Below are 26,406 nucleotides of genomic sequence, written 5' to 3'. Positions count from 1 at the left end.
CCTCATCTGTTCTTCCCCCTACCACTTAAAGGGCTGAAAATGTCCTCTTTGTTCCATTCCATGTGTGTTAGTTATTTAACGTTGTTCAATTTCTGCAGGGAGAGGAGGCACGATACACAGTGAAGCACCTTCTTGAGCCAAATGTCACTCTGACTGACCTTCAACCAGACACAGCCTACCTGCTTCGTGTGAGATCCATCACACCTCTTGGGCCTGGGCCCTACTCCCAGGAGCAGGAATTCCGCACCCTTCCACCAGGTAAAGTACAACCATTGGTATGTCATTAGTGAGAAACTCACTTCTCCATCAGATTATGTATGCACATAGTACTCCAATCTCTTTTTGTGTTCTGCTAGCTGCAAAGGCAAAGAAACCACACTCCTGAATTCTTTGTCACCATGGCCAAGACTTTACAAAGCTCTGCTTTGTGAAAATGTTCAACAGGGAATCATTTTATCCTTTGTGTTTGCTGTTATACAGAATCCTATTGTACTTTCCCATTCAGAAATGATCGGTGTCAGTTTTGTGTGTTACATAAATAAATTATTCACCATCTGTTCCTTTAGTTCTCCTGAAAGATATTTTGATTCTGAATAGTAACATTTCTAAGTTCAAATGTTAACAAAACAATTAGCGTATTTATCCTTTTATATAGGAATCGCTAATGAAAAGGAGAACTCGGAGGACTTCAGCACTATTTTTTTTCCAGCTTTATTATTTCCACTGTTCAGCCCCTGGATGTGAGTCTGGCAATGACTCTGACAGATGATATGTGCTGCTGAAAAAAAATTCTCACCCAAAGCACGAAGTGTAGGCCAGTCTACTGAGGCCTCCATCATTAAAGAATATCTTATGCAGGCCCCGCATCCAACCTTCCCTTTCCCTGGGTTATCCAAAGACTTCCCTATTATCAAAGGTTTTCTATAAAGGAGCTTACTCTCCCTTCATTCCACAAATTCACAGATCCTCCTAGTGACCCTATGGATGTTTCTGATAATCCTAGAAATGAGTTCATTGAAATGATGCCTATGAAAGGCTAGTTTTACTGTAACGAAGCAAGAAATAGGAAAAAGGAAAGGCATACATTAATTTTAATAAATGGTTATAGTAATTCAGTAAAAGCTGGTAAGGACTTATGATACCATGGTTGAAATATTGTTTAAAGATTTTCTTTTTTTTAACACCAAGAACTTTGGGTAAGATTTTCTTGCAGTCATTGTCAATTGTGATGACATTAACAGTCTTAACCAACAGACTAATGTATCACAAAGGTTCTGTGGAAAATTTTTAAGTTAACATGTAATAGATTTTTTTGATTATAAAATGATGTGCTAGGAGATACTTTGCAGCTTTCCACAAGTTTATGCTTTTTTTTCTCTTTAAATAAAAGTTGATCATCTCATCATGCCAAGGCAAAGATATTTTGAATATGAAAGGAATAAAAACCTTGCCAGCGAGGTTTCATTCGATGGGAGTGATTATTTGATAATATAATGATTTTTAGCTGCAATGGTTTAGAGATATTAGTGGAACAAGATTGGTAGGGACAGGCAACTTTTTAAATCTGAATTTGAGTTTAGATCCCTTAATTTCTTGCAGAAGAGCTATGTACTTAAGAGCCTGTCCCTTTTTTTCTAGTTGGTTTAATAAAATATATTACTTCCCCCTTCCAAATCTTGCCTTTTTGATTTTATCAAGAAAGAACGTTAGCTTTGCCTCTTGATTTCTGCCTATCTAAGCTGGTGATTTTTAGTAATTTTTGTGGGATGAGTCAGCATCAAATTGAGCAAGAATAACAAGTGTTAATTAGGCTTTACAGATGCTGAGCATTGGACTGGATGTTAGGAAACACTTCCAGACACTGTTGTCATGCAGCTGTTCCTTGCTTAAAAATCCCTCACTTATTGCAACATTATATTTAGGAATTTTCTTTTTTTTTTTTCTGCGTGCTTTCCTAAATGTCTTAAGGAAAAATATTAAAAGATGTAGACACTCGTTAGATATGTATATGAACACTTTTCATTAATGTATTTAAAAATAAATTATTCATTTTTTAATTTACAAGAAATAAAGGCTTAAATGCAACCAACAGAGGGAATTTAGTACTTACTCTGATAAATTCAACTATATTGTGAGGATATCACTGTATTGTAACATATATATAATATAACACATATATATTATACTATGTCAACTATATTGTGTGGTTTTAGCTTAAAAGTGTAAGTAGAAAAAGACTACCTGAGTTATCTGACACTGAGTTCTATCCAGTCACAAAATGAAACCACCTGACACTTTTTTTCTGAGAGACCAGAAATATGATGTTAGATTTCAAGTTCATATGTCAGTGCTTGCTTGTTTGCAAAAACACTAAGCAGCCAGTGGTTTCTGTCAAATTAATTAGGCAAAAAAACAAACCTGGATTTTCAAAAGGAAGGGAAGGCAGAAGGAGGAAGTGAACTGCATAAAAAAGAAGAGTCAAACTAGACTGCTGTGCAAATCTATGTCTTTGCTATGCCATAGTCTAAATCAGCTGCTGAGCAGGAAGAAGTCTGATCTGAAAATGTAGTTGGAGAGGAGTGGGAGGGAAGAATAGCTGTTCTTCACTTACATGTGGGAAGAGACCTTGGAGTTGTCTAGCTCAACTGCAGCAGGGATTATTTGAAAGCTAAATCAGGTACAGGGATAAATTACTTAATCTAGACCAGGATCACAGATAAGAGTGAACCCGATACCTACCTGAAGAGGCACTGTGCATGGATAACATGTGCATATTTGTACTCAAATATGGTCACTGTTGCCTGGAAGATGAAACACCATAGTTCACCTAATACCACTGGCTGGTAGAAGCTGGTTGCTACATTCCAGACAAATAATTCTTGTTCTTTTAAATGATATGGCCTTTATCTTTTCCTTTGCAGACACAGGAGCACTGTCTGGTGGAGTCATTGTCTCCATTATCTTTGGAGTTCTACTATTTATTGGGCTGCTTCTGGGACTTCTGTTCTTTCGACGAAAGTAAGTGTTGATTTTTGGAGCTGAAAAAGATATAGATGTAGGAGTATGACACAAAGCTCAGAGGAGTGGCTGATACCCCAGAGTGCTGTGCTACCATTCAGAGGAACCTTGACAGGCTGGAAGGTTGGGTTGGGAGGAACCTCATAAAGTTCAAGGGCAAGTGCAGGGTCCTGCATCTAGGGAGGAATAACCCCAAGCACCAGTACAGGTTGTGAGATGACCTGCTGGAGAGCAGCTCTGCGGAGAGGGACCTGGTAGTCCTGGTGGACAGCAGGCTGACCATGAGTCAGCTATATGCCCTTGTGGCCAAGAAGGCTGAGAGTATCCTGGGCTGTATTTGGAAAAGTGTTGCCAGCAGATTAAGGGAGGTGATCCTCCCACTCTATTCAGTCCTGGTGAGGCCACACCTGGAGTATTGTGTCCAGTTCTGGGCTCCCCAGTACAAGAGGGACATGGAACTACTGGGGTGAGTTCAAAGGCAGGCTGCTAAGATGGTTAGAGGACTGGAGCACCTGTTGTATGAGGACATGCTGAGAGAACTAGGCCTGTTTAGCCTGGAAAAAGGAAGACTGAGGGGAGATCTCATTAATTTATATAAATATCTGAGGGGAGGGTGTTGAGAGGATGGAGGCAGTCTCTTTTCAGATGTGCTTAGCAACAGGATGAGAGGCAAGGGGCACAAACTGAAGCACAGGAAGTTCCAGCTGAGTATGAGGGGGCATTTCTTTACTGTGAGGGTGACAGAGCACTGGGACAGGTTGCCCAGAGAGGTTGTGGCGTCCCCTTTTCTGGAGATACTCAAAACCCACATGGATGCCATCCGGTGCAATGTGCTCTAGGTGATCCTGCTTAGCAGAAGGTTGGACTAGATGATCTCCAGAGGTTCCTTTCAGCCCTGCCCATTCTGTGAAAAACAGCTGAGCTATAAAAGCTTAAGAAAGAGTTAAGAAAGAAGGACTTGATATCTCCGAGGAAATTGGATGGATTAGCTAGAGGTGAAAGAAGACCAGTGGGCTGCAATAAGATGGAACGACTCTAAGTGATTTTAATTAGCAGGGTTGGGTGGGTTGATATGCCTGTAAGATAATGCTTGCTGCTGAGGACAGAGGAAAGTATGGTGATTTCTCTCTCTTTTTTTTTTCTTTAAACATAATCCAGCGCTATCATACTATTATCATGACAAATAAATAAAAAAATAGTGTTATGGCACAGTCCTTTATATAGCTGCTGATCAATTAAGCAGGCAATTCATGTATCCAGTTATTTCAAACCATTTTCCATATACTATTACTTTAACGGTCCTCTACCCAGATACAAAGTTCTACTTCCTTTCCAAATGTCTACAAGGCTGTTTTTTTTAAGATGAGATATTTTACTGAAAGTGTACAGAGAACATAAAAGAAATAGAAATTCATATTTAATTCAGCAACAGAGGAACAAACAAAACTAACTGCATGGAAACAAAACTCCATTTCTAAATGTACATTAAGTACCACATTCTATTATAGGCTGTACTCTACCAAGTAGATGCAGTGTCTGGTTCTACTTTGCTCTGAGCTACCCAGAACTCTGTGCTTGACCAGCTGGGACAGACTCCCTAGAAGTCTTGCTTTCTTCTTTGCTATTTGTTAACCATTTGAGTTTCATGACTTCTCCTTATGTTCTAGGCATGCTCGTCGCAGACAATCACGGCCAGACTACAATACTTCAGGCTTTGATCGAGGTGAGCTTCAAAGGGATAGTGGAACCAGGGAGAAACCTGGAATGGGTTGCAAAAAATGAAAAGAATCACAGTTTTCAAACAAAGCACCCGTGTGGATTTTCTGATGTAATCTCTCTCCTTCTATAATAGCTGCAGTATTATTCAATGTATGTTTGATGTATTTGTTGACTGTTTTTGTTTGAAGGATGTGAATTTAGCTCTGCTTCTGTATCTTTGCCCTACAAAGCTTGACCAAAGAGTTGACGAGTTAAGTTGCTCTTTTGTTTCCCTTTACCATAGAGAAGGTCTGGTTGAAGCCCTATGTAGACCTGCAACCTTATGATGACCCCAGCAGAGGAGTGCTGGAATTCATTAAGGAACTGGATGTTTCCTGTGTCACTATGGAGAATGTGATTGGGGAGGGTGAGTTTGTTGGCCTTCTTTTCATCTTTCAGTTCCCCCACACTGATATTTGGCTGCATGTTCTTGAGCTCATCTGTGACCTTTTGTCTCTGGTTGTCCTCAGGGGAGTTTGGGGAGGTCTATCGTGGGTCCCTACGGCTCCCAGGCAAAGAACGTATTGTGGTTGCAATCAAGACTCTGAAGTCAACATATTCAGACTCACAGTGGTGGAACTTTCTGCGTGAGGCAACAATTATGGGGCAGTTCGACCACCCAAACATTGTGCATCTGGAAGGAGTTGTCACCAAAAGTAAGAGCATGGAAGAGCATCTTGTAATGACATAGAAAGTGGCACATTCCTAGGACCTTTCTTAGGGGAGGATTATGCCAAGGAGGCAGTACTGGGAGAAGACACATTGTTATATTAGCCTATGGTGGAGAATGAGGAATGGAGGAGGGGTATGGATTTCCAGTGGAGTCATGAGGCATTGTTAAGAGAAATCTTCTTGGGCTGATGAGTGGAGAAATTGGAATAGTGTAAGGGATGGTGTAAAGTTTTGTGTGATACTAAAAGGAATACAAAATCGTCAGGGGAAATCTAAGGAGGAGGGACAGCTAGCTGTCAGAGTGGAGCAGGGATGGTGGGTGGGCATGATCCCCAGTTTTGGGGGAATGTGGAGAGTGTTGAAACACAAATTGCAAAGGTGAACTGCAGAAAGGGTGACACTTTGCTCTTTTCCCCAAGGGAGGCCAATGATGATCATCACTGAGTACATGGAGAATGGAGCACTGGATACCTTCCTGCGGGTGAGAGATCCCAATCTGTAGTAGGCTTGTGTACTGCCAGAACTTGTACTTAAACTGGATTTAGGACCCTAAGAGAAGAGTGGACAAAAGATCTCTACATCCATATGATTTCTGTTCACCTTTCCAGTCTTGGCAACTGAATCTTGATGCTATCCAGTTTGCTCAGTATACAGAGTGTTGTCTTTGACAGATAATTTGCAGGTGATGACTCTGGAGACCACCACCAGTCCCTTAGTATGAACCTGTGGGATCCTTTGGGCTGCAGCATTGCCTTTTTGCTTGTTCACCAATGCCTTCTTTTACAAGTTGATAAGGCCAGTAACTAGAAAACAGCAGACTGATGTCACCTGACCAGGGTCTTCTGTCACTTCTTCCATGCAGGAAAATGAGGAAAAATTTAGCCCTCTGCAGCTTGTGTCTATGCTGCAAGGGATAGCCTCTGGCATGACCTACCTTTCAGAACACAACTATGTGCACCGGGATCTGGCTGCTCGCAACATCCTAGTCACACGCAGCCTTCAGTGCAAGGTGTCCGACTTTGGTCTCTCCCGAATATTGGAGAATGATGCAGAGGGAACCTATGAAACCAAGGTAATGCAAAAACAATCTCTGCTGAGATAAGGCTCAGTCTTGTAATTTAGCTGTAGTCTTCGGGGTTGGGATTCTGCCAGATAAGAATGGCAGGATTTCTTTGTAGTAGGAAACGTGCCAGGTGAAGGATTTGGACATAAGTCTGAACAAAATAGGTTTTCCTCTCTGAAAGAAAACCTATTATAAAATAGATTTTATAAAACTGTTATATTATATATTCCATTATAAGACTACATATATACATGTATATTACATACATTATGTACGATATATTACAATAGATATATAGAATGTGATTTTTGAAATGAAACAAAATATGGGATCTTATATTTTGGACTCAGTTAATTATATGTAGCTTTGAAGACAGCCCTGCTGTGAACAGGAGTTTGGACTAGAGACATCGACACATCCCATCCAAAAAAAGCTCCAGTGATTCTACTATCTTGTGTCACTCAAAGAGTCTGTTCTTGATGTCATTGTCTTACACCCACAGCCATGGTTTTTTTTTTTTTTTTTTTTTTTTTTTTGTAGCATTTAGCTGAACACAGGGCTTAAACAAAATTACTTTCCAAAATCATTTATGTCCTTTTGACAAGATTTCCCCAGAGGTGATCACACATCACTTCAAGTGAAATGGGCCCAGTCTGTGAAGCATTTTGTAAGCTGCTTGACTGAAAGCACTGGAGAAGCATGACTCAATGAAACAAGCTGGTTACCCAATGTCTCTTCTCTTTCACAGGGTGGTAAGATTCCCATCCGATGGACAGCCCCAGAGGCCATTGCTCATCGGATATTCACTTCAGCCAGTGATGTCTGGAGCTTTGGAATTGTCATGTGGGAGGTGCTGTCATTTGGTGACAAGCCATATGGAGACATGACCAATCAAAAGGTAACAGACATTGAGCTTGTGCTGGTTTAAGGAAATAAACCAGGAATATAGGCCCAACTTGTGTTGATCTCCCTCTGCTTGCAGCCTTGTCATTCTCCCAAACACAGAACTACTCTGTCTCCTTCCTGGCCAAAAATCAGTGCAGCCAAGTCAAAGACAGTAATGTTTGGGTCCCTGAATCAGGTTCAGATGCCACCAGTAGCAAGCCAAATTAAAGACTGATTAATACAGCCACAATCTTTGGGTTTAGAGATGTTCTTTGCTGATTTCTTTCTCTCCTTGCTCTGGTTCTGAAGTATTTTTCTAGTCTGATACTTGTGCCAGGCTTAGTGCATCTATGAGGTTGCCACATGGTGTTCAAATTATTCTTCAGAACCTAGATCCAGTTTTCTCACCGGGCCTGTAACAGAATCACTTGGTCCTCACTTCTAATGAACACATGCCGTGAATGGCAAATGGGAGCTAAGCTAATAAAGGGCTGAAGCCAGCTGTGTATGCCACTTCACTTTTTGACATCTCATGTGTCCTTATCCTTTGTTGTGCTGCCCAAACTCTACTTTATACACATGTAACTGTCTTCAATCCCCACCCTGGCTGCACACTGTGAAAAATGATGAACTGTCTGCTCCCAGCCCCACAGAGGCCTCTGGCTCCTCTCTTTCACTCTCTGCTCTTTCCTGATTTCTATCTGTCATCCGTGCAGGTGATGAAAAGCTTAGAGGATGGGTATCGGCTCCCCCCGCCTGTGGACTGCCCATCTATTCTCTATGAGCTCATGAAGAACTGTTGGTCACACGATCGGATGAGGAGGCCTCAATTTCATGAGATCCAGGCACAGCTGCAACATTTCATCTCAAGTCCTCATCTCCTCCGGTCTGTTGCAGACTTTGATCCCAGGTAAGCAGACTGTCTTAGGGAGGGGGAGAAGTTAATTGGGAAATTTTTGCCTCCTGGTTTGAGCAGGAGTAGAGGTGATGCTAGCAGTGTGGGCTGGCAAGAGACATCTTGAATGTGTATATGCAGAAGATAGAAGTAATCTGTTTCTATGGTGACACAGGGCATACATAGCCACTGGCCTGTGCAGTCTGATCGCACTGTGTAGAGAAAAGATGAGTTGGCTTAGAACTGGCAGAGGGTTCTTGCTCTCTAGCTAGTGAGGCTGTCTTCTGAGCCTCTTGCCTGGCTAATGAAAGTTTCATCTGTGTTTAGGGTAACGCTCCGGCTCCCCAGCTGCAGTGGATCTGATGGTATCCCCTATCGATCCATTCCTGAGTGGCTGGAATCCATTCGCATGAAGCGCTATATCTCCAACTTTCGCACTGCTGGCCTTGACACCATGGAGTCGATTCTGGACCTCACGGCTGAGTAAGTGCAGGCTAAGCTCTCACTAGGCACCCCGTGCTATTTCACAAATAGCTGTTTCTGTCCTTCTGCTATCTGAACAGGCACTCATGTTTACTTGGAAGTCTTCTTCCCATCCTTCTGTATGCAGTTAAATGGAAGTGGATGGGCCTCTTACCCTATAAGAGAATAATCAGCCCAGAAAAATCGTGATCACAGCTCAAGCTGTGAGACTAATTCTCCAATTGTCCTTGCTTGTGACTTTCCAGGGGTCTGACCTGCTCTGAACTCACATTAGGCACACATTAGACTAAGGGTAGGCAACAGATGACAGGCAGGTCTCTAACCTGACCATCTCCCCACCCTCGCAGGACTTGATAGGAGAGTTTTCTTGACTTGAACTCAGACAGGCTAGTGACATTTTCCCCACTTCAGCCAGGCACTGTTCCATCCTAGAGCAAAGTCCTTCTGGGCTCTTTAGAAGGACTTGGGCCAGATGCTTTACCAATACACATTTTTCCTAGTGTAGGGTCAGGGATGTACAACCAAGTATAACCAGAGTAGTTACATAAGACAAATGAAAAGGCACAGTGCAGAAGCAGACCCTGCTGAAAGGTTGAGACCATTGTGAGCAGACATGGATGCGGTTCTAATGTAATGGGAGCAAAGGCCAAGTCACAAGGTGAGAGAAAACAGTTGACTGGGTGGGCAGAGGTAGCCAGAGAAGGAAAGGACCATCTAGATGTTTCTTCCCTCTGGAGAAAAAGCACGTGTAGCAAGAGGCACTGAGGGAAAGGAAACTTTCTGAACTAATGCGTGGGAAGAGTTTCTGCCCTTAAACACACCCCAATCCCCAAGGAACAAGAATAGCAATTAATTTTTCCTCTCTCTTCCATTTATTTCCTTCAGGGACTTGAAACAGATGGGAGTGTCACTTCCAGGCCACCAGAAGAGGATCCTGTGTAGCATCCAAGGCTTTAAAGAGTGATCAGTTGTTGCTCCCTTAAGCTTGCCAAATGCTGTTTTACCCATGTACCACTTGGAATCATTCCTATGGCAATTGTTTCCAAATGAGTGACTGGGACAAGCAAAGCAAAACAACCAGGACTGAAAAGACTTATGAGGCAACACCACCTGCTCTCATTTCTGTTGCCCCTTGCTTTTGCTCTACAGCAGTCATTGGTACTTTTCAGAGCACTGGTCTTAGAACCTGTTCTCAGCCATGTCTTCTATAGCCTGTTTTGTGCAGCACTAAGTAATCCCTGTAGTCCATGTACTGGACTTTCAGCACTCAGTAAATCATGTGGAGACATAAGATACATTCAGTTGGGGTGTGGGGCATGGATAATGCTTTAAGATCGGAGATGAGGATTCAGATAGAATGGGACCTTCTAGGAACATGCACAAGGATGCAGATGTAGGGTTGGGCCCATTCACTCCCTGGAGTACGTCCCTTCTCATTTCAGCAGCCTTCTGTCTTCCTTATTTTACAACACGAACAAACTATTCAGTCTTTCACAAGGCTGCTGCTAAGGGATATGTTTTTAAATTCAGTGTTCTTGCCTTAAACACCACGAAGTCATGGTGTACTTTGTTCTTTGGAGAAGTTGGGAGTAGCAGCACATCCTGCTGTAACTTGTGTGATCATGTAACCTTGTCATGTTGCTTATTTGCACACGTGTACTTCAGCAGAGAGACTTACCTCTCCCCGACCTGCTTAATACCTTTATTGGTGCCACGGACACAAAACCCTCTAGGTACTCATTTTTCTCTGCCCCATTTTGAAAGAGGGAATGGTCTTGTTTGACTGGATAGGGTGTTTGTAACAGAAAAATGTGTAGGTGGTCTGTCTTATTCCTCCTCTGTGGAGGAAGTGTTATTATTTATCAGAATTCAAGACAGAGGTGCTATAGACTGTAAATAGTATTTTGTAAATAAACCTGTGGCAGAGCAGGCTGTGTTGAAGTGCTTTGGCTTATCTCAAATACTATTGGGACCTTTGCTCTAGCATATACATTATGTTCTAGCAGTGTGCTTACATCTTAATTTAGTTGTTTCAGCAAGGTTTAAGTTCTCTGGCAATCATGTAACTGCAGGTGAGCAAATGCATCTGCATTAGGACAAAAGGACGCATGTGCAGGTGATTACTTCAGATGTTTTTTCTTTAAACCCATTACAACTGTAATCTGTTAGCCAAGTCCATTTTCATACAGCTCCTGTATTTACCCCTAAACTGTGAGAAGTATTAGAAGCTACTTCTCTAGTTTGAGGAAATAGGTGTGTAGTACTTCCTTCTGCTGTAGAAGAGAGTATTCAGGTGAGAAGGGGTGAGGGGAGAATCGTGTTCCGCTCATCCTAAAATTTCCTCAAAAAGCAAACTGGACTCTCACATCCTACCCAGGAAGACTTAGCTGTACTCACCTCATGAACTATGTTTCTGCACCTGTGCTAAGTCTAGCTTGGTGAAGATGGTGAGTGCTAGTCATTCAGCAATGAGTTATTTGTGGGTAGCTATCAGTGTTTCCATAATTGTGTAATCCTCCAAAATCTTAAGGGTTCGAATTAACACTCCTGCTTGTGGGAAGATCTTGCTTACCTATGCCCTGCAGAAGGGTTAGGAAGCCCAGAGCTAAAAGGATGCAACTTGAGGCAAGAAGGATGGTTTCTATTCAAATTGGGAAGCAGCAGGGCATACACACGGAACCATGATATGCATGTATCTCAGCCACTTGAGTTACTGCAACTACAGTAAGACAGAGCTGACAAGATAAGCTTGCACTGTGAGTCTTGTTCGTATAATAAGTTCAATCTTAGTAATATTATCTATGCTTCATGTTAAAGTTGCTGCATAGATGATATCCAGGCTAGAACGGAAGCTTTGATTAGGCTGACATAAGATAAAAGCATGTGTCATGCATATGTAAACTTCAGCGTAGCCTTGCAAATGATAGAAAACGGGGAGTGGTTGATACACCAGAGAGCTGTGCTGCCATTCACAGGGACCTCAGCACATGCGAGAAATGGGAAGAGAGGTGCCTTATACAGTTCAACAAGGGGAAATGCAGAGCCCTGCAGCTGGGGAGGAATAACCCCTTGTATCCATGGGGATGGACTGGCTGGGAAGCAACTTCACAGGAAAGGACCTGCAGGTCCTAGCAAGCAGCAAGTTGCACTCGAGCAACGTACCCCTGCATCAAAGGAGGCCAACAGTACCTGGATTGCACTAGGAAATGCAACATCAGCAGCTGGAGGGATGCTATTCTTCCCCTCTCCTCTCCCCTCCGATAAGACACCTGCAGTGTTGTACCCAGTTTTGGGTTCCACAGTGCAAGGAGGACATGGATTGACCTGGAACAAGGTCTATTTAAATTCTTGGTGGCTGCAAAGCCACCAAGAATTTAAAGGGATTAGAGCATCTGACATGAGGAGAGGCTGACAGAGATGGAACTGGTTAGACTTGCAATGAGAAGACTGGCTTTGGTTTGGGTGGCTCTTACCATTGTGTATAAATACCTGATGGGAGATAGTCAAGAAGAAAAAGCCAAAGTCTCCTTGGTATCCAGTGAAGCGAAAAGCAGCACTGGGCATAAATGAAAATAAAAGAAATTCCCTTTGAAGGTAAGAAAATGTACTGGGAGTGTGGACCAACACTGGAACCCAGAAAGTTTGTGGTGTTTTCATCCCTGGAGTTGCGTAAAAACTGATTGGGCACAGTCCTGAGCACCCTACTCAGACTGACCCTGCCCTGTGGTCTGAGGTTGGACAAGGAGGTCCCTTCCACCCTTCCACCTTCAACTGTGAGGAGCTGCTGAATCAGCTAATCGGAAAGAGATGAGGCTGCTCAGCTCCATGTCCTCAGGTACAGCCAGTAGCAAGCCTGAGCATGTATTCCCAGTAGGCACTCCTGCATGCATTCAGGCACAATGCATATACATGCACATCTACATGCTACTTGTGTGCACACACTTATGCATGACTGACCTCACAGGCAGAAAAAACACAGCAGTCATGCAAACACAGCACAAACAACCTGATCCTATTCCCTTCTCTGGCTGATCAGGATAAGCCAAGTAGTGAGAAATGTATACATAAATACCATGGTAGAATCTACCCTGGTAGTTTCTACTGGTAGAATTGAGTTTCTGAGACCAGCTGTCCAGTAGCTGGGACAATGAGCACAGCTCTTCTCAGCTGCTGGCCCCAGGACATACGACCCCTCAAGGCCTGTAGCCACACTCCACTGGTGAGTACGTAGTCCCTTTCGCATGCACACAAACATGGTATCTCCAGTAATGAGCTGTAGACACTGAATCTAGACAGCAAGTGACCCTAGGATTCCCTGGTCTCCCAGTTACCTTACACACAGATGAAAACTGTTCTTTGGTAGCAGGTCCAGGCTTACCAGTAGCTGACTTACCAGTAGACCCCAGGGTATCTGGCTTGGACCTCCTGGAAGCTCTAGCAGCTGACTGATATGGGACTTTCTGGCAGCTGGTACAGACTCAGAGGCTCTCAGCTCTTGTATTCTACTTTCTCTCCAGCTGCTCTGGCTTGATTTTCACTAGTGCTTACACACTGATACCCAAACACTATACTTGCACTTTGGTATTTCCTGTTGCTGGTATTTAGACCCTGCATACATGTACTGAACAGGGTCTCTTCACACAGGAAAATAACTGTAAAATGAGTACATCCCAGATGTACTTCCCCTGCATACCATGCTCCTCAGAGGCAGTAATTCCCCCTTAATCTGTGAGGTGATTCAGAGAGCCCCTTCACTCTACAGTGTTTGTCCTATATACTTGGGCTTATTCCAGGCCTGTGATAGCTCTGCAAGGGGCTGCACTAGGATGCTTCTCTCTCACCTGTCATTATTCCTGTGTGCTCCTTGGTGTTTACGGAAGAGCTTTTAGTCACAAAAGTTAAGAGCAGCCCCTCTGAAACCATGCCTATGAGCCACCACGAAAGCAGGTAAGAAACTAAATAGAAAGTAAATGTACAATTTGTTTATTCTTTGCTTACCCCACAGGAAACTTCCAGGCATTTATTGGATGAATTTGAAAGGAGTTATTAAACATTACCCCCAACTTGGAAAGAGAACAAGAGTTGGTTTCATGTCTTTGAAGTGCAGAAGCATTGATGCTTACCACAGAGTTTCACCTTCAGTGACCAAAATAGTACCGTGTTTAAACCATAAACACCAAACACAAACACTTTTTCTCTAAATAGCAATAGTGAAGACAGAGCAAATTGACAACTTCAGCCCAGTTTGATGCAAGCGAAATGTAACACCTATCAGCAACATACGAAGCAGACTACAGTCTTGCTGTACTGAAACGTGGTTTTCTATTGCTTTAAATGAGAACTACTCTCCAGGAACAGGAAGTAGAAAACTAAATAATGTGAAAAGAAGACCAAGATGGGGAGAGAGAAAGGCTATTTTCAGACTCATGACATCTTTGGAGGCTAGGTGGAACAGCAACTATAGATTCTGTAGTGCCTAAAACATCAGTTCTCATGGGTAGTTGACCAAATACAGCACAGACATCTTAATGGAAAAATTGTCACCATTTTATTGGATGCAAACAGTGGTTAGACAGTTATTCAAAAGATTTGTTTAGTATAACATTTTCTAGTCCAGGAAGTGAGACTCAGTGCAGTAACACATAGAGCCAGACAGTATATTGCAATGACACTGTAGCTTCCACTGACAGCAGTGAAAGAACCCCTGCTTGGAACAGGGAGATGCTCCTCAGTCTGCTGAATTCTCATTCACACATTGATGGACCTCCTCACCATATGCTGCCCATCCTTGTCACAGTCTTTATTTGTACACGTGTTCTTTGGACTGCTTTGTTACTCTGGTGCCCCCCTGACTGCCCAGAAACCACGCTGAGAAAAAAATAACTTTGGAGAGAGAAAAAAAGTAAGAAGTCTCCAAACTCCGGAGCAGGGTAGAATTCCAAAGATTGCCAGTTTAATCTGGCTAAAAAAAAAAAAAAAAAAAAAAAAAAAAAACGAAAAAAGGGGATAACAGGACAGTTAGCCGATAAAATCCATTAGAATAAAAGCTAGTAGGTTAGTTTTTTCCAGCCACCATAAAGAGATGGCACAGGAAAGAGAAAACCTATGACAGAAGCCATACTGAGATGGAGGCTTCCACCTTCTAATGTCAAATAATCGTTCCTGGCTTCATGGAGCAGAATGCTCAGCCTTTCCCCTTGCTGCCACAGGTCATTTTTGCTACTTCCACCAGATGGTGGTGGAGATCTGGTCTTTCTCCTCCAGTGCTGAGCAAACAGATTTTGCACTCACCTCAGTCATAGCCCCCAGCCTGGAATACACTACGGCCAGGAAGTAGTGATAGGAGAAGAGGTCCTTTTTTGGTGGGTGTGCACAGTGAAGTTTACGAGCTGTGAATCCTATGTGAGTAATGAACTGCGCTGGCAGCGTCTCCATTGGTAGCAATCTGACTTGTCAGGCAGAAGGGTAGGACAATGGTGGGGAAGGGAGGAGTATTGAGTGCAGGGGTCTTCAGGGTATGCCTGCTCCAAGCTTCTCAGCGTGCTGTTTTGGCACGAACAGTGTGACACTTCATACACAACACATGCCCATCCAATGGAAAACAGCCATTCTCGTCTGCCTCAATGGATAAGGGCTTCCCACAGTCCTAAATGGGAAAGAAAAAGAAGGAGATAGCTCAATGACAGCAAACAGTAGGGTGGATGCAGACAAGGATGTAAGAAATGCCCTTCTGGATCAGGATAATGGCTCACAGCCCACTGCTCTGTCTGTGGTGATAATCGGAAATACAATTTTGAAAGAAGAGTGTGTGAGCATAGACTCTTCTGTTATCTCTATGCTCCCCCAGCATACACAGCTGCTATATTAGAGCTGTGTTAGAGGCTACAACCCTGCACAGTCCTTGTTCGTGAACCTGTTGTCTATGAATGTCTAAACTTGATTCAAAATGCTTCCAAGTCATTCAAAACAAGCTAAGTGTTTGGTCAGGATAGGCAAATTCAAAGGTGCCACCTAGTTGGTGATGATGTGAATGAGATGAGAGGAGTGGGGCCACAAGGATTACCTCACACTTGTAACACTTCATGTGGAAATTCTTCTCCAGTGCCACCACACGCACTGTCTCATCCTTCCCAGGCTCTGGCATGATAGGTTCACTACACACAGAGCAGCGTGGAGCATACTTCCTGTAACACACACAAGTACAGAGGCGACCATGAGACCACTACAGGTTTCTCATTGCCACGTATCTGTATTAGCAGCAGAGGAACAAATCACAAAAAAAGTTTAAGTGGGAAAAGACCTTAATTGGTACATGGTACTTTGTTGACTCAATTTTAACTTTATGTCCAACTGATCACATGGGCAACCCAAGTCCATTTTGCAGTAAAATTACACAGGTGTGAGGGAACATCTGCTTTCAGACACCACATGAATGAGCTTTCTCCATACCTGTGGTAGTCATCCACACAATGAGGCTGGTTGGCCTGGTCCACAATAAAGGAAGCCCCCTCGAGTGGGGTGTGGCACATCACACAGGTGAAGCACTGGGGATGGTATGAGTTACCAGTGGCCTTCAGCATCCGATCGGTGATGGTCTGTTTGCAGACACTGCACTTTTCCAGGGTCCCCTAAATCCAAAGAAAACAAGACAACATTACTCCAATCCCCCATCCCCAGGGGACTACACCACAGACAGGTGAAATGGAAGGGGAAGGAAGAGAGGCTAGCCACACCAAGCTCAGCCCTCTCCAGCAGCTTTCATCCCAGTGACTCACAGCATAGCAGTCCTCACAGAAGGGCTTCTCATCCACATTGTAGAACTGCTGCCCCTGCAGCTGCTTCTCACATTTGAAGCAGGTAAAGCACTCCACATGGAAAAGGCTGTCCAGGGCCCTTACAGCTGGCTGGGTTCGTGACAGAGGCTTCCGGCAGAAGCCACAGAGCTCTGCCAATGGAAGGAGAAAGGTATTAGGAGAGAGGAAAACCCACCACAGTCTCAGTCCCATTGATGTCCACTAAAAGAACGCACCAGAAGTAGTGGCTTCTACTGGCGGTGGGTGCTCCATATCCTTCAGTAGTTTCTGGGTCAACAACTCCAGTTCTTCTACCTCCTTCATAGTCAGGGAAGAGTTTCCCTTAGGTGGGTCTGCGCTGGAACCTGTGGGTCTATGCTGCAGGAAGAGGAAACTGTCAATCCCAAATGATGCTTATAGACAAAACCCCTCCCACCTTGTCCCTAATAAACCTGCTTCTCTCACCTTTACACCTCTTCTCTATCCCTCTCTAGGGAACAATCTGCCATCCATTATGTTTGCTTCTTTCCACCTTTATGTGAAGTCCTGTCCCCCCTCCAGCACCGTTTCTAGTTTGAGCTCTCAGTAAGGTATTAAAGGCTGCTGTCTCTCAGATGAATAACTACTTCCCCCTACCCTGGCACAGACCCTCCCTCCTCATCCTCCAACTACACTCCCAGTGATTCCACACTTGCCCAGAGACACTGGTTCCACGACTCTGTCCCTTACCGTGTCTTTTACGGCAGCAGGTTGTTCTGTGCGAACAGGCTTCTCCTGCACTTGGGGCCTTTCCCGCTGCTGAGCATAGGTGAAACTGGGAGGCTGAGGCCGAGAGGAAGGACCTGAAGGTGAAGGGGCTGTGAACTGAGTCTGAAGGGAGGTAGGGTATCTTGTAGAGTTTGAAGGAGCCGTGGAAACAGTGGCACCTGGTTTGGATCCAAACTTAGGAGAGCCAGCAACAGAAGGTGGAGTGAATTTAGGAGTAGGCTGAGCAAGAGGGAGAGGAGGGGGTGGAGGGACTGATGCTAGGGGCTCCTTGTGCTGCTGTGGAGCTGCCCACGGGGCTGGAGCAGGGGTCACATCTGCTCCAGGGGGTTTGGAAGAAAAGCTTCCACTTGGCTTTGGAGTGAACTTGGAAGGAAATGAATGAGGAGGATCTCTGGGTGTAGATGAGAATTCCACATAGGTCTTTGGGGCTGATGGTTGCTCCAGAGAACCTGTGGATCCTGTGGACATCTGTAAAGTGAAGAAGCAGAGAGAACAGGCAGTCATCAACAAGGTGGAAGGGACCAACATACCTATACCATCATCCATGAGGACAGAAGGAGCAGAGCCAAAGAACTGAGTGAATCCCTTACAACACCAGATTTTGGCACCTGAGACTGTAGTACAGATCTGCTCCTGCCCTGAACCGATAGCAAGTTGGTGAGGACAAAGAGGGTACAGTCTCCAAAATCTACCAGCAGTGGGAAAATGCCAGGGATCAGAATGCCAGAAATACTTAGGTGGGAAAAGATAACTGGAGGTCTGCAGTCCAATACCCTGCTAATCACAGGGTTAACTCCGAAACTAGACCAGCTTGCTCAGGGCCTTGACCAGGTGGTTTCTGAACATCCTCAAAGATGCATATTCCCCAGACTCTCTGGGCACCTGTGCCAGTTTCGAGCCACCAGTGGTGGGGAACAGATTTTTCTTTTGTCCAACAGGAATTTCCCTTGTTGCAGCTTGTGTCCCATTGTCACTTCTTCTCTTGCTTGCCCCTGTAAGATGAATCTGTCTTTACTCCATCCCTCCTTTCAGTACTGCGGACATCAGTTAAATCCCTGCCTTTGGCCTTGCTCCTCCTCTGCCAGCTGAAGAGGAGCCATGCTCCAGTCCCCAGTGATTGCCGTGACACTTTACTGGACTGCTTCTAGTTCAGTATTCCTCTGTGGTTACTACACTGGTGGGCCCAACTGGAAACAGTCCTCCAAGATGCAGCCTCAGCACTGAAGAGAGAAAAAACCACTGCCCTTGATGTGTGCCCTGATGACTATACTCTCATGAATATAGTCCAGCATGTGGTTGGCCTTTATTGCCACAAGGGTGCAATGCTGGCTCACATTTAACTCTGTCCACCAGGATCCCAAGGTCCTTCATTTGCAGAACTTTTCCCTGGTCAGTTGACCCTAACCTATGCAGGTGCATGGGGTAGTCTCATCCTCTGCCTTTGTATCAGCTGAACTTCTACAGCCTACTCCAGTGTCTTATAGGAAAGGACAGTGCAGACACTGAGGTGCTAAGCAAACACTTTCCCACATCTCCAGGCTTCCTGCTGCTGATTTCAGACAGAACTGAGAAGCTGTTTCAACTCAGAGTATCACAAGAAATTATACTTCCCTTGACCTCACTCACCTGTGGGGCAGATACCATGCCAATAGGCCCTTCATCAAACATTGGAGGAGGAGGAGGAGGAGGAGAAGGAAAAGTTTCTTCTGGGGCTGGTGGAAAAGGCTCTTCAAAGGGTGGTGGAGGTGGGGGGAAAGCACAATTTGAGGAGAAACTCATATCCTCTCCAGGTGGGGGAGGAGGTGGCAGCGGCAGATCTATAGTGAAGAATGAGAATAAAAGAAGGTTTCACTCATTTCTTACTCTTAGCCTGTACAAACCCCACAAGGAGTCTTGAAGGTATTACAGTAAGTGGTCCCCAGTACTCATCAAGGACAGCTGAACTCCACAGGATCACTTTCACCTTGTCCAAACTATTTGCCATCACTTAAGATTTCCTCAGTAGCTACTGCAATTACTCACTAGAAATAGTTATTGTATAACTGAGAAACATGTCTTAATGTCCTTTCTCACTCTTCCTCATTCTTTGGTCTCTAGTACGTAGGCATTGCTTTTCTCTGTTCTATTACGACACAAATCAGTTGTGAATCCCCTTCATTGTACATAGGCGCAAGATGTTCTCTCATCAACTACATGGCAAAGAATATTAAAAAACAAGCAGACATAACTTCTACATTTCTTATTCTGGATAAAATGAATACCTACTTCTTTTCCTAGCTAGTCCCAACCAGCAGTAGCATGGAAGACCAAAAGACTCCTGCTCCACATATGACTTTTAACAGTAGTTATCAAGTTGTCTAATCTTTATATGCAACTGTTGTCCACCGACTTTATTAGGGCTTCTCCTTTGTAACCTAAGGGACGTGATACTGCCTGTTTCAGAAAATGAAAGCTGAAATCTTATTAGCCAGTGGAATGCATAAACTGCACTGGTATGTAGCGCCTCTTCCAAGCCTTCTTGTTCTGCTTATGGGGAAGAAAGAAATAAAAAGAGGGAAAAAAATAGTAATACAAAGCTGGTATTTTTTTCCTCAGAAACTAAAGTCTGAATTCAAATTTGTATATGCTTGCTTTTTGGTTTATTTGAAAGATAAAGAATATTGCAGAAATGAAACCCTGATCTGCTGTCAAAATGTTTCAAAACGATTCACTAAAAGCCTGCTTTATGAATCATTCACTCAAACAAAAAAGTTTTCTACAAAGTTACTATACCGAATTTATAGAATGATCAATATTAAATATAACATTCCTACAGTCATATTAACAGTGCCACCCTGTCATTTAAAACAAATAAGCCAATTGCCATGGTTTTATGTTATACTGGCATTTCTTTAGGCAGTGTACAAGAAAAGGAGAGAATGATCAATGATATATGCATCAGAGAAGGATCAAAGCAGATGCATTTGTTTCATGACTGAGTCAAAACTGAGTTTCACTTGACTGTCTGCACTTGAAGTACCTTGCTAGTACAGCATTCCTAGTAGCCCTCACTTGATGGTGGCATGGCAGCTTAAGCCAATTGGTTCTTCTGCTAATCTCTGTCAAGGTAGTTTCTCTATAATAAGCTTTACAGGGAGAGGAGAAGTGAACCAACTAACACCCAATCCTCTACTTGTACTATGTATTGAAAAATGTTTTTAACATTAATTTGTCTACTTTTGTACTTGAACTAATGTATTTGTGTCAGTGTGACACATCTTACATGCACATTCCTAATCCACACAACTATAGCAGAAAAACAAAATCTAGGATAAGACCTTGGATGACAGACACAAGATTCCAGCCAACAGCATGAAAGCAGAAAGTCACCAAAGTCAGGCAGTGCAATTCTAAGAGACAGAGGTATCAACACACCAAGGCCATCGTGACTCATGAAATGGAAAAAATGGCTTAATCATTTGTCCCTGAGAACAAGACTAGACTTCCTATCAGCTGCCCACTAACTTAGTGCACTAACCTAGAATAACTATGTTACACAGTCTATGCTAGACAGTTAAAGGAAAAAAAAAACAACAACCAACAAACAGAAGTAAACATTATTTGAACATATCAGTCCTGGCTGAGGTGCAAGTTAATAGGATATTGGGGTAATACGCATCATCAGGCATGAGCAACAGGTCCCTACAGACGTTTCCAGTGATCCCATGCTGATCAATTCCAACTAGGGGAGGTACACAACCAGGAACCTTCTGTTCCTTAAGACACAAAAACAACCAACCACCACCACCAAAAGAACAAAACCAACCAAACAAAACCACACCACCACAGGAAAAAAGAAAAAAGAAAAAAAAAAAAGAAAACCACACACTAAAGCAAGAAGTCACCCTACACAGGAAATCACGCCCAACCCAAGCCACAAGTAAAAATTAAAAAACTCAGCCATAAAAACTAAGTCTCACTTCCTGTTTTTTGTTAGCTTACACCCTTTTTCACGCAATTATTTCTATCTCCCCACCTCTTGCAGCAACGATGGCAACTGCAGAGTCCACAAGAAGGATCTCTATAATCAGAGACAACTTGGGCTGAGATGAACCAGTAAGAAAGAGACCAGCATGATTCATCACGACCAGGGTCAACTTTCTTGCAACATATTTGCTCTGAGACGTGCTTGCCAGAATATCACTGCAATTACACAATTATGCACACAGGGAATACCACAAAAAATCCAGTGTGTTCCTGCAGCTTGATTAAAATACCAGTGCAACACAGAATTGACTTCTGACTCCTTTTCTATTGAGATGCCTCACACTTTGAGATTACTTTACAATCCTTTTGTCTCATTCTGAAACCTGCAATTGCCTACAGCAAGAGTATCATTCATTGGTAGTGTTTTTTAGCCTATTCCCTATGGTTAGCCCAATTACAGACCTCACACTGAGAATTCAGTATCACATATTCACATCTGCCATGCCAGCCCTCACCTACCTTCTGCCAGCATGGACGTGGAAGCTGATGGGATCTCCCCCACCCTCCCTATCTGGGCGCGCTGGGTGCCAGCTCCGGGAGGCTGTGGCAGCGACGGCTCTGATGCACCCCCAGCCTTGAAGGGGTTCACCTTGGGTTTAGGGGCGACCACAGGTGCAAACTTCTTCTGTGGGTTGTAGAAGGAAGGAGTAGAAATGTTGATACTGACTGTGGATGTCATGCGGGTCCCTGGGGTACCTGGCGAGGCCATCTTCTCAGTCCCTGTCCGGAGAGAAGAGAGAGGATACTGGTATGAAGTCAGACTTGGACCTGAGTCAAAATTAATAAAAATGAACACATAATGGAGGGATACGGGAATTCACGTATTGGCAGAGGAGCCTGAGCAGAACACAGAGCACTTCCAGAACCAGCACAGCAAAAAAAGAGGAACAGAAACTACAAACAGCTCGAATGAGACAGCACACTTCACTATCTCAGCTCAGCACAGCACTGACCACAGAAGGGATCCTGACAGCCATGGGGAAAACCAAGCTCTGCTGCATGAGACAATGACGATTCAGGAAAGGAAAGCAGCTGGTGAGCAGAACAAGTGTCACTGCCCCACACAGCGAGCCCCCCGCCCCCTAGGGAAGGTGCCCCCCCCCCATCATGCTCTCCCAAGACCAGAACGATCATTTCCTCACCCCACTTACCTGATAATGTCATCTGTTTCCTCCTGACCTCAGCCTGTAGCATCCCCAGTAACGCCCCCCTCAGCCCCGGCACGCCCCTCAATCTTCCATCCCACACACTTTACCTCAGGACCCTCGCATGCAGGTAGCTGTGTCAGCCAGAACAACAGGTCGAGCGAGGGGGTCCCCGGTGTCACATCCCCTGGCGAGGACCCCCTGCTATTTGGAACCTCGTCTCTGCCTTCTCCCCCTCCTTCCTGTCACCGGAGCCGGCGACATGAGCTCCCTCTGCCTGTCACTGGCTGCACCAGCCGCCTGTTCCGCCTCCACCAGGAAGCACTTCCAAGAGGCATCACCAGCCTTTCAGGAGCCATCCCCTTCAGCTTCTGCTGTACACAACACCTTTAAGTCAATCTCTTTCTTTAAATCAACCCCTTGGATTGCAGTCTGCACTGTAAGCACCACAGCAGAAGAGCAAGCAGTGCTGCTGTAGCCCTGCCAGGCACAAGGACCCCAGGTTTCAGGATGAGAGGCACATTTCTAGGATTCCCTCAGGCCTGCAATGCAGGCCAGAAATCTCATTTTTGCCAGAAATCTCCACGAAGTCAGTTACTTTGTTGTAACCCCTGGCACGCCTATAGTCCTCTTCCTAACACCCCAGCCCAACAGTTCTTCTGCCAGCACAGAGGCTCTGTACCAAGCGTGTCAAATGGGCATGTCCAATTCAGTGCCCCTCCACGCTGCCTGCCTCTCTCACACAGCTCACAGTAACAGCTGCTTGGACAGCCTTGGTGCCATGAACATCTGCCTACCCTTAAATTCACCCACGGCTGCTGGTAGGACCTACCTGCATGCTCAGTCCTAAGTGCTCCCACAGTTCAGTTCAGTATGGCGAGATATAGTTACCTGTAACAGTTTTTCCAGGCCACGAGTGTGTGACAACACAGAAAAATGTCAAGTCTGTGTTGCTGCACATTTTTCCCCCTTTGTTTGGGGCTGACAAGTTGCACGCACCTTGACAAATTGTTCTAGGTTCTTTAGAAGCAGGAATAGTGAGCAGCAAAGAGCTGAGCTAAGCATGCCCCATATGATCCTGCATGGGAAAGGGCCAAGAAAGAAGAGTAATAAAGTCTGTTCTTGATCCCTCTGATTGCTGGGAGTCAACTCCATCCAGCCTGCAGCTTATATCAGAGCTACCAAATCTATTAGAAAGACTTCTAGCCTTTCTTTAGGGACTTCCACTGATGAAGGCACTTAGATGTCTTGTGCTCCACTGTTTCGCTATGGTATAGTGGACCACCCAGTATTGTTCTACCAGAATTGGCTGTCTTATGTGCAGAACGCCACAGTGGCAGTCATTTCTAATCATGATCCATACTGGGGTTAGCCAACACAGAGATTGTCTTGGGACACTGATTGCTTCATAAAATGTGCTGGCTTCACTACCAGCAGCAGCTGTCTCCCTGAACCCAAAGCAGCCCATTTCCCAGTATGCTATGTCACACTTAAGGCCCCTTGCGCTCAGGGCTGACTACATCCAGCAGCTGCCCCTGCTCATCCTCACTTCAATTTATCTGTCCACCCCCGCACAGATCAGACTGAGAAAGGCTGTCCTTGCTTAGTCCACTGCCCAGCCCTGCACTGCTGTTAATATCATCTAAACCTTACCAGGAACATGAAGCTTATGTGAGTCCTCTGGCACTGTTTGTAAAAGCCATTGGAAGAGGGAGTGTCAGACCAGCAAACCTAATCTTAGATCCTTCTCCTCCTCCTACGTTCCCTGAGGGGAGAGATTTTCTGCCTATTAACAGCAGTTAGATGACTCAAGTGGAACTGTGAAGAAAGATGTCCCCAAAGGATGCAGTGAGGATACTTGGTTGCCTAATACATGGTTTCTCTCTAGCAGACAGCAAAGTGTAAGACTAAGCAACACCTCCCTCAGCAGCAGGGTCTCTTTCCAGAGGGTTGCATGGTGGGTCTGCCACCTGTTACATGCCCAGACAGCTTCCAGTTCTTTGGACCCAAGACTGAACTTTCTAAAGCTCAGCTCCTTTCTTGGGTTAGTGGAAAAAAAGGAACACAGGGAGGGAGAAAGCAGAATGTCATTTACCACCTATGTTGACAGAAAGCAGCTTGGCTTGAGCCACACAGGAGGCCCAGTAAAAGCTATTCCAGCATTGTGGTCTGACACACTGTACTTCCCCTGTTTGCCAACTTCCTTCCAACTGAAGGAATCAGAAAGAGAACTATAGAAGGAAAAAAAAAAAAAAAAAAAGAATCTGAACTGAACAGATTAAACAAATTTAGGAGTTGTTTTTAGTTCTCCCAGCCTGTCCCTGAACTACAAATGTTCGATTTGAGCAAAGTCCTATCAGTTATGCAAGCTGCAAGGTAGAGCCTGAAGAAAACCAGGATGGGGGAGGGGAACATTCAGAGCTACAAGCTTTTTCCACATATGCTGGGCTTGTCTCCTCCCTGTGCAGAGGGAAAAAAAAATCCCCAAAGCTATGCAAACATATTTAAAACGTTAGGAAGTTATGAATTTGCAATCACTTGCATCTTCACTTTCTCAGGGCACTCCCTGAGAGACAGAAGCTCATATATTAAACAAATTTAATGCGCCAAGAGTCCCAGATTCGTCTCTTAAACACATCTGGAAAAAGACTCCATAGGTGTCTCACTCTTCCATATGCACACAAAAGAGGGCTTGTCCCGACTGAAACCAGGCTACACCCCCCTCTCCCTTCCCCACTGCTAGAGTTATACAGGAGTGTTCAGCTGACTCCATTTCACCAGGAGGGAAGAAAACTCACCAGATTTGCACACACACACGAACCTCTTAGAATTGAGCTGCTCCTCTGCAGAGGAGGCACCCCCCCAAAATAAATAAATAAAAATTGGGGAGGGGGGGAGCAAGACCTAAAGGAGCCAATCAGTCCTAAAGACACCAGGAGAATTTCCACAAGGCAAGCAACTCTCCCAGCCCAAGAGGGAGCGGGGGAAATCAGCATCCCCCAGACACCCACGAAATCCCCGGGGAGTGCCAGGAAACCAGCATCCCCCAGACACGCACGTCGCACACACGCTTCCTCGACGCCGGTTCGCTCCTCCTGAGCGCAGGGCTGCTGGCAAAAGCTTCCCGTTAAGCCGAGAGATGAGACTCACCTCTGGGGGAAGCGGGAAGGGGAAATTCCGGCCCAGGGCGAGGAGTCCCCGGGGACCGAGGGTGCGCAGCTGGGCGCTGCTGGAGGAGCCGGGGTCCGGCAGCTCCGTGACCGGCTCCTTGGCCCGCCCGGCAGGAAAGGCAGCAGAAATGAAAGGTGGGGGAGCTGCTGAGCCCAAACACTTCCTACCAACTCGCGAAAAAGGCCTCGCCCAGGCAAAGTTGTTTGACCATAAAAGGAGAGAGGCTGTGCGAACAGCTGAGCTCACTCGCTAGGGAATGTAGCAATGAGGTAACGGGGGAGTGAGCGCACCGAGACGGGGGCGGGTTTGCTCGGCAGCGGCGGGAGCCCCGCACTGACATCTTGTGTGCACGGAGAAGGGGCTTTATGTGCTTGCTTTGTCGGCGATGACGAAGAAGAAATGCTCGCTCGGGTGCCCCTTTCCGCTCCGCTCCCCTCCCCTCCCGCCCCCTCGGGCGCCCACCCCGCGGCCCCTGCTCGCTTCCCTCCAGCCTGACAAAGGCCCGCTCAGCTCCGGAGCTGCCCCTGCCCGTGACCTCGCTTCCAGCCGCTGGGCTGGGGGTTAGGAAGAAATCCAGCAGCTCTGGTGAGGCCAGGTCCCCGCTGGGCTCTTCCTCTCCCGACCCAGCTGCGCGAGCATCTGACTCGCACTCTCCTTGTCTCCTAGAGATTAAAGCAAGATATCTGGTGACTCTATGGTACAGGGGACTCGTTCTTCTTGTACTGCCTG

The 26,406-nt window shown here is 45.1% G+C and overlaps 2 protein-coding genes across 4 annotated transcripts in view; one reads left to right on the top strand and one right to left on the bottom strand.

Annotated features, from left to right (window-relative positions):
- The window catches only part of EPHA1 (EPH receptor A1), a 34,661-nt gene extending 23,958 nt beyond the window's left edge, over positions 1 to 10,703 (top strand). For both annotated transcript variants that reach the window (XM_021270164.4, XM_021270165.4), the window contains exons 8-18: positions 99 to 258; positions 2,922 to 3,018; positions 4,686 to 4,741; positions 5,021 to 5,143; positions 5,247 to 5,432; positions 5,868 to 5,929; positions 6,311 to 6,520; positions 7,260 to 7,409; positions 8,113 to 8,306; positions 8,619 to 8,774; positions 9,660 to 10,703. In XM_021270164.4, the coding sequence (XP_021125839.3) occupies positions 99 to 258; positions 2,922 to 3,018; positions 4,686 to 4,741; positions 5,021 to 5,143; positions 5,247 to 5,432; positions 5,868 to 5,929; positions 6,311 to 6,520; positions 7,260 to 7,409; positions 8,113 to 8,306; positions 8,619 to 8,774; positions 9,660 to 9,738 (1,473 nt within the window). In that variant the 3' untranslated portion in view covers positions 9,739 to 10,703. The remainder of the gene's footprint in view (positions 1 to 98; positions 259 to 2,921; positions 3,019 to 4,685; positions 4,742 to 5,020; positions 5,144 to 5,246; positions 5,433 to 5,867; positions 5,930 to 6,310; positions 6,521 to 7,259; positions 7,410 to 8,112; positions 8,307 to 8,618; positions 8,775 to 9,659) is intronic.
- Positions 10,704 to 14,299: 3,596 nt separating this feature from the next.
- On the bottom strand, positions 14,300 to 25,872 carry ZYX (zyxin). Of its 2 annotated transcripts, none has more exons than XM_038180231.2 (9): positions 25,657 to 25,872; positions 21,821 to 22,081; positions 18,962 to 19,152; positions 17,297 to 17,803; positions 16,804 to 16,945; positions 16,550 to 16,719; positions 16,224 to 16,402; positions 15,838 to 15,958; positions 14,300 to 15,420 (listed from the first exon to the last, which is right to left on the bottom strand). In XM_038180231.2, the coding sequence occupies exons 2-9, from the start codon at positions 22,068 to 22,070 to the stop codon at positions 15,310 to 15,312; spliced, it is 1,671 nt and encodes a 556-aa protein (XP_038036159.1). In that variant the 5' UTR covers positions 22,071 to 22,081; positions 25,657 to 25,872; the 3' UTR covers positions 14,300 to 15,309. The 2 variants fall into 2 exon arrangements, with proteins under 2 accessions (XP_038036159.1, XP_038036163.1); XM_038180235.2 differs by lacking the exon at positions 25,657 to 25,872 and adding an exon at positions 22,617 to 22,755.
- Positions 25,873 to 26,406: the final 534 nt, after the last annotated feature.

This window comes from Anas platyrhynchos, chromosome 1 (genome assembly GCF_047663525.1).
Source record: "Anas platyrhynchos isolate ZD024472 breed Pekin duck chromosome 1, IASCAAS_PekinDuck_T2T, whole genome shotgun sequence".
NCBI classification, from domain to species: domain Eukaryota; kingdom Metazoa; phylum Chordata; class Aves; order Anseriformes; family Anatidae; genus Anas; species Anas platyrhynchos.
The sequence above is the reverse complement of the archived record's forward strand: the minus strand, read 5'-3'. Positions and strand labels throughout refer to the sequence as shown.

Bases quoted from the DNA above. Each gene is read 5' to 3' on its own strand.
- ZYX (XM_038180231.2), bottom strand. From the start codon at position 22,070: ATGGCCTCGCCAGGTACCCCAGGGACCCGCATGACATCCACAGTCAGT. The intron at 19,153-21,820 runs GTAGGTGAGGGC...TCTTCACTATAG, and splicing joins CACGTCCATGCTGGCAGAAG to ATCTGCCGCTGCCACCTCCT. The intron at 16,946-17,296 runs GTAAGGGACAGA...CTCTTCCTGCAG, and splicing joins CTGCTGCCGTAAAAGACACG to CATAGACCCACAGGTTCCAG.